At 36.9% G+C, this 8,268-nt stretch overlaps 1 protein-coding gene across 1 annotated transcript in view; it reads left to right on the forward strand.

The window, feature by feature from the left end:
- The first annotated feature begins 594 nt into the window (after window positions 1-594).
- Window positions 595-8,268, forward strand: part of LOC137654580 (uncharacterized) — a 77,230-nt gene continuing 69,556 nt past the window's right edge. The window contains exons 1-2 of the mRNA XM_068388332.1: window positions 595-2,098; window positions 2,602-2,812. Of these exons, the coding sequence (XP_068244433.1) occupies window positions 941-2,098; window positions 2,602-2,812 (1,369 nt within the window). The 5' untranslated portion in view covers window positions 595-940. The remainder of the gene's footprint in view (window positions 2,099-2,601; window positions 2,813-8,268) is intronic.

The raw sequence follows: 8,268 nt of genomic DNA on the forward strand, positions 1-8,268 counted from the left end.
AAATGAAATAACAGTGCATGTGTAGGTCCTGATGACGGCAGTACAACCATCACCTGAGCAACTCCCGCGCTCGCCACATTGGTGCCGACTTTCCAAAACTTCTCATTTGTTTCGTTCTTTATCATACTAATTCGTCTCTTCGCGGTCAATTCCTTCTTGCGCAGTGTCACTACGCGCTTCAAATGAATTCGCTGCGACGTGAAAAGATGATGGGTGATATTGTCAATTATTGTTAAGAGTAAGAAATATTAATGACGTGTTCATGACACATGATCATAACGAAATAATTTTAAATTCGAGATATCGTTGGTCATTCGTTCACGCTATGGCATGATGCATAAGTCACGTGCAAGCAGTGATTTTTTCGAATAACCTATCCCATGCTGTTCCAACTGAATCTGTTTATGACCTTATATCTATGATTTGCATCATTAACTAGCAACCTAATCTGATGTTAACCTCATTTGAATCCTGGCAATACGGGAGTATCGAGGAAGCAAGACTTGCGCACTGCGTTTCTGCGGCTTTGGTGGGGGAATGGCGGACCATCAACTGCGCATGCTCGTCGCGCCTATAACGAAATGGAGCGCTGCGTAACATTCGCTAGTCTTCGATCTGTCCTCCAATCAGCAAGCTGCTTTCAAATCGGAATCGCGCACGGGGACCTGCGAATAACACAACGGTCGACAGTAAAGCCAGTCTTCTTGTACCTTCCTTTGTTGATAGCTGTTAAGTTCCTAAAAAAACATTAATGAATTACTATTATTTTTCATATTTTGTGACAAGTTGTTTCCCGGTGTCCGTATCTTCTAAAAAACTACCACGAGGTGCTCATCAATCGATCAGAAACGACTAGGCGATTGCATTACTACTACATTATTATCGTTGTGAGATAACTAATCTATACACTCGTTATCTTGATCATATCTACGCTAATACTATGTCAGGTAATGGCAAAAGTGTCTCCGGTGAAGTCAAGGCCAGTGCCAGTGTCAAGATTAAGAGAAATAACATGGATGATAAGACTACAGAAGATGATGAGAATAATGCATGTGCATTCGAGCTTATGTCTGACGATATAAAGATAGAAGAAGAAAATGACCCGCTAGATTCAAGTGAGGCGATAGAGCAGAATGGTGATGACAAGGAGACAGGTGCACCTGTAAATAATGCGGAATCTGTAATGCAACAGCAGTCAGCTGATAAAGATGACCCATTGCGACCGGATGAACATATGGATGTGGATGTCGAAGAGATCGACGAGACGACCCAAGAGGCAGATGAGATAGGCACCGAAAAGGATAGTGATATAGACGAGTCTGCTGGACAAACCACTTTCAGAATAGCTAAAGTTTATAGCGTAGCAAAGCAAGATGAAAAGAAACCGAAGTCAGAGATAAGAGAAGTCGATAGCTCTTCGGTCTCGTCTAAAAAAACCGAGTCAAAAGCTGACGTTCAGTCTCCCAAAAATGAGGAGGCCAAGAAAAATTTGAGGGAAGAAAAACCATTGAAGCCAAAAACAACCTTGGCGACCTTAGCGAAGGTGCCCACACTGACAGGCGGGGTAGGAGGGGTTCGCTTACTTAGTGGGGGTGTGCGGGGGACGAACATGCCTCTCCTTGTGAGTATGAGCGCCGGTACCGCGGGTATCCCTCTCTTCCCGGCTGGTTTGCCACCGGGTCGCTACGTTATTTTGCCCGGAACGTCTACTACTACAAAGACTACCTGCACAACCGTCAATACCACCTCGACGAGTATGGCTCCGCGCCTGGCGACTGGGGTCCCACCTCCTGTGGCAGCAACAGCAGCAGCTGCTGCCGTCGTTGGCCAGGCAACCTCTGTCGTTGCTGGTGCAGCCGCCCCCGCCGTTGCAACTGCTGTGGCAGTGAGGAGCCTCACCCCAACCCTCCAGGTTCCCCCACGCCAACACACACGCGAGCGAGGCAGAAGGAAGTCTTATACAACAGGCGAGAAATTGGCCATGATCGAGGCAGTTGAGGCGGGTCAGAGGAAAAGCACGGTGGCCGATCGTTTTGGCGTCGCCCCCTCCACCCTTGCATGCATATTGCTTCAGAAGCATAAAATTAGAGCCGAACAGGTAATAGACTAACTTTAACTAATGCTGAAGCAAAACAAGATCCATGTTAATTGTTTTTGTTTTCATCATCTTTGGGTATTAAGAAAGATCATGACGTTTGTCAATGGACGTAATTGTAAATATTTATCCAATTATATACTTGAAATGATTTCGTTTATACATATAAATCCGTTCTTCTGTAAGTACTCTGCCTTCTGTCATTTCCTTCCGAATAAGATTCTCTCTCTCTCTCTCTCTCTCTCTCTCTCTCTCTCTCTCTCTCTCTCTCTCTCTCTCTCTCTCTCTCTCTCTCTCTCTCTCTCTCTCTCTCTCTCATTATATATATATATATATATATATATATATATATATATATATATATATATATATATATATATATATATATATATATATATATATATTAAATTTGTATTATTTACTTCCTTTAGAAAACGACCTAGCAAGTTACACCAAATTATCCCACTAGATCGCATTTTTATTTCGACTTCTGTTTACTCTCGCAGGACAACCTCACTCGGCGTCGCTTCCGCCACGTTAAGTATACGGGAGACGATGGGAATCGAATTGGCACCACCAGCCGGGCACCTACAAGTGCCACGCCCACCCTGCAGTCTCTGGGCCCATCCCAGGACCAGCCCTTCACCCACTTCTTGGCCTCTCTCACTGGTCCGACGCCCACCATTATTGACACCCAACCTGAGGAAATTATTGCGGGTAGGTTTGTTGATATCCTGTCGCAACCTTTGATATTGGTCTGTATCCTTTTTTCTTCTTCAAGCTTCATCCTTCTGCTTTTTTCTCCATTCTTTGTTCTTGGGAAAGAAATATAAATTAGGGTGGACGTTTTATCGACCTTGGTTTTTAAAAACATTATGTTGGTTGAAAAATAGTAGCAAATGTTTTTATGTTGAACAGGCAGACATGAGTTTCTTTTTATAGTTTATATATGAAAGATCTGTATTAATGTTGTTCGTCATCTTCATCATCATCTCCTACGCCTATTGGTTTGGCCATCCTCTTCGCAATTTTCTTACGCATAAGAATAATTTAAATATTCAAGGGGAGTAGTGGAAGAACTACGTGTGTAAAGTGATAATCACATGAAGTAACTAGAATGAATAGAAAAATTAATAGCTGTTTCATCTTTTGCATCAGTGCATTTAAATGACCCTAATATGGCCCAGCTTCTAGAGGTCACAATGCATATTGCACGTTAGTTTCTTTCTTACCAACATTGACCTTCTTGCAACGATTGTATGTAACAATACTCCTTAAACCCCCTTACTCCCATCAAGGATATTAACCGCATTAATTGTTTAATACATTAAGGACAACTCATTACCAACATCCCCCCAGCGTCCACTTAGCACCCATTACTGACACCCTTCGAGACATAGTACTTTTTTTTTGGTATTTCTCTATTAAGCATACCCCCTTTAACCTACAGTAGTTCTACCCCATTTCCTATAGTTACCCATAAAATCTGTCAACGATGTCTTAAACTTCCCTCATTATTCTCATTAAATCGGCTTAACGTTTCCCCCATTTCACATCCATTAAATCCAAATGAAAAGCATTTTCCTCAATTAACTTTATTACATTAACCCCTTCAAAATTATTCAAATTACTGGCATAAAGGTTAAACTATTCTTGTTAAAGCATTACACACATATTCAATGAGGATGTTACATAGTACTCATATTGCAAACCAGATTACAGAATGCTATTAAATTCATCCTTCCTGTTACACCTCATTACCCGCAATACACTCATAATTCACATTGCACATTGAAACCGATTGTCCACATTACGGTTATGAAACACGTTCAGCTTATTGCATCTGTGAAACAAGCAAGCACCCATTACCAATATTGCGCTCGCAAGCATTACCCAAACAGCTGTTCTTGGATAGACTGCTACTGTTAAATCCATTTATTGTTGCAAAAAAATATCATCAGCATAAGTAATTCATTCAGGTACTCTGGCTTTTCTAAGGAAACTTCATTATGATATTAAATAAGTGAAAACATGCCGTAGGCTTCTGTGGAGGTGCGTATACTAATTGATAGTTGGAGTGGTAAGTGGAAATATAATTTTGAATTGGTTGTATATTTTTTAGCAATAAACCTTATAGCCGGTATAAATAGGTAATTTTTATTTTAATAGGATGCTAATTATGGGTTCTTAAGCTTGGGATCAATCGTAGATATTTTGACGGTTAAAAGCTAAATATAATATCAAAGTGTACTGCAATATTATTGTGGCCGTATTCGATTTCATAACTAAAACATGAACAGGACAGATTTTGAGTCAGGCATATAATTTCCTCTATGGGTTAAAAAAAAGTACAGCAACTAAATATGAGTGTATTACGTCAAAAATGTTTAGTGAAATGGGTCAATAATAGAGCGCTATGACAAAATTCAGCCAGCCCAATCCAAGCTATTTTTCTGCGATTTATCTTAAACTCTCCAGTTCTGAAAAAATTCTTGTTCTATAATTAAGTCTAATATTCTCCTTTTTGGTAGAAAATATTTTATGGAACAGATTGTGGTGGAAGGTCCATGGCAGGACGGAGTTCTAGTTTTGGGTGGGAAGGGGCTGTTATTATTATTATTATCATTATTATTATTATCATTATTACTAGCTAAGCTACAAACCTAGTTGGAAAAGCAGGATGCTATAAGGCCAGGGGCTCCAACAGGGAAAATAGCTCAGAGTGAAAAGGAAAAAAGGGAAATAAAAAAATATTTTAAGAAGAGTAATGACATTAAAATAAATATCTCCGATATAAACTATAAAAACATTAACAGAACAAGAGAAAGAGAAATAAGATGGAATAGTGTGCTCGAGTGTACCCTCAGGCAACTTATTCATATGAATTTGATTCCACCTGCATGACTAATACATACAGCATTCGTATCTGGTGCCGTCCCCTAAATGCAAGTAGTCCAAATGCTTATCGATATTTTCTTGTGATTCCCACCTAAATGTAGGTTCGACAACTGAGTTAATTTACCTCTGTTCACTAATTTTGGCACCTTGTAACTAATAACCTGAAGATTAAATTAGGCTGTTTCTAGTATCGCATGTAAAAAGGAAATGCAGTATATATATATATATATATATATATATATATATATATATATATATATATATATATATATATATATATCCAACCGCACGTCCTTCCACTTGCGTCTATTTGTGGTCTTTCTATGCCAGTCCACACCCGCAAATTCTTAGTTCGTCAATCCGAAGTCTTCTCTCTCTTTCCCTGCTTCTTTTGTAAGCTCTAGGGACCCATTCTAATTCTGTGTGTATATATATATATATATATATATATATATATATATATATATATATATATATATTAGTTAGGATGAATATACTTTTAGTTAAGATTCTTGATAGCAAATTTACTTTCGGTCTGTTTTTTCTTCAACTGTAAAAAATTGTCTTATTGAGAAAGTGTTTTAAGATTTTCCGTGATCAATATATTCTGAAAAAAATGTTTTAATTCTTTCATTCTGCGTTGTTTCTATTATTTTTCTCCTGTCTGGTCTTCAGCTGCTGAATCTCATCTTAATTCATTGGTCAGGAACTTGCTGTCTTAAATTTTTTATTTCTGATTTAGATATTGATATGTGGCACTGTACTTCAGTTAGTTCTCACCTCCTGTTGCCTTATATTTTTCATAATTCTGACCATCCTTTGCATTCAGATCATCCCAGACTGTACTATCCTGTACGTAATACTAGGTGTGCAGTTATTTCTAACAATCATGCCTACTCCATCATAAGGCTCAATACTACACAGTATTCTACAAGATTTATTCCAGTTATAGCCAGATCGTGGAATGATCTTCCTAATCAGGCAGTTGAGTCGGTGAAACTTCGGAACTTCAACAAACTTGCAGCAAGTGTTTTTATGTTGAACAGGCTGACCTAAGTGTGTGAACGTTGTTACTGATCTTAAGATATTTTATTTCATTACGTCTCATTCCGTTTGTTTATTTCCTTTCCTCTCTGGGCTATTTTTCTTGTTGGGGCCCTTTGTGTAGCAGCCTGTTTTTCCAACTAGGGTTGTAGCTTATCTAATAATAATATCCCCTATGCTATAAAGAACAAGTGCATGCCTTTATACACACACACATATATATATGATATATATAGATATATATATATATATATATATATATATATATATCATATATATATATATATATCATATATATATATATCATATATATATATATATGTGTGTGTGTATATGGATATGTATGTATGTATGTATGTGTGTATGCATGCATGTAAGAATGTATGTATGTATGAATGTATATAGATATATATATTTATATATATATATATATACATACATACCATACATATACATAAATATTATATATATATATATATATATATATATATATATATATATATATATATATATATATATATATATATATATATTTCAGGTCACGCTTAGTGGCATTGTCAGGCGTAGAACTACTCTGTCTCTCCCTGTCATACCTTGGTGAGAGGGAGTACCCCGAGACATACACTTGGAAACCACAACTTACATGTTGTAATTAGAAAGGGGTAGTGGGTGGGAAGGGTTGAATCTGTGTGCGCGCGTATGTGCATATCTATCTGAATAATTAGCCGTCATTTGACCGGTCGCGCACACTAGTAATAATGAAAAATGTCTTTACAACGATAGGTGTGCTGGATGATGACGCAAGTCTTGGAGCTTGTGGTTTTAAGTGAGGAAATACATCACTTTGAAAAGCATTCATAAAAATTCTTGAGTGCTTCTCAAGATATTTGTCTTTTGGAATGTCCTTTCATTGTAGATTACTGTAACTATTATTATTATTATTATTATTATTATTATTACTTGCTAAGGTACAACCCTAACTGGAAAGGGAGAATGCTATAAGTTCATAGAATTAGTTGTTGACTGCTGGCTCAAAAGACACACGTTTAATGGTTTTCTCTAAAGTATCTGCAAATGAATATCATAGTGAATAAATTTAGGGTTTGAACACTTCACATTTGCGCAAGCTTTGTAAAATTGTCCACCTGAGCAAAATTCTTTTCCATATTTGTACAAATAGTAGTATTAATTTCTTTTAGCAAATTATTCTTTAGACCGTAATGAATTAATCACCATCTGTAAAGATATTCATGCTCGTATGTGTTTCAAGTAGATTATTCTTAAAACCTAATTGTTTAGTCTCTTCGGAACAAGCAAAAGGACTCATCGAATAAACAAGGAACGAGCCATGTTGGTGACATCTATTATTATTATTACTAGCTAAGCTACAACCCTAGTTGGAAAAGTCAGATGCTTACAAGCCCAAGGGCTCCAACAGGGAAAAATAGCCCAGTGAGGGAAAGGAAATAAGGAAATAGATAAACGGTACAAGAAGTAATGAAAAATCAAAATCAAATATTTTAAAAACTTAACAACATTAAAACAGATATTTGATATATAAACTACAAAAGGACTTATGTAAATCTGTTCAACAGAAAAACATTTGATGCGAGTTTAAACTTTTGAAGTTGACTCAACAAGAGCCAAGAAAAACTTTTCAGTCATTTGTCTCGTTTATTAATTGACTCTTAATGTTTCTCCTAATATCCTCAATCTGCTGAGCAACTCAGAATCAGAATAAACTTTTTGATCACATTTCTTCAGCTTCTGCTATCAAACATGATTTTTAAAAAGTCTGCATCGGAAACCATTTCCCTGCTGGGCATTGAATAGATCAGACGGCCTCATTTTCCATTGCTCATTTATAAAGATATTTTCTGTGAGGAGATATTATGTTATTTTTTTATCAGACCTTTCCTTTATTGAGTAGAGAATATTGAAATTAGGGTTTAGTCTGACAACGGTAATGTTATTGTATTCGTTTAGCATGGCTATTGTATTACTGTATAAAGTCAAAGTTTTGCATAGATTTAATTAACAAAATCTTCCACTCCCCACTGTTCATAAAAAGCGCGACATTTCTAGTCTAGTTTTATTTTCTTACTAGAGTCGACTAATATTTGTAAGCTCAATGAATAGCAGTGTTACTCTGCAGACGATGTGCAGATGTGTTTACCTAAACTTCGCGCTAAATTTAGCACGGAATAGTTTACGTTTTGTAGAGAGTAGAG

Source organism: Palaemon carinicauda, chromosome 15, assembly GCF_036898095.1.
Source record: "Palaemon carinicauda isolate YSFRI2023 chromosome 15, ASM3689809v2, whole genome shotgun sequence".
NCBI lineage: Eukaryota > Metazoa > Arthropoda > Malacostraca > Decapoda > Palaemonidae > Palaemon > Palaemon carinicauda.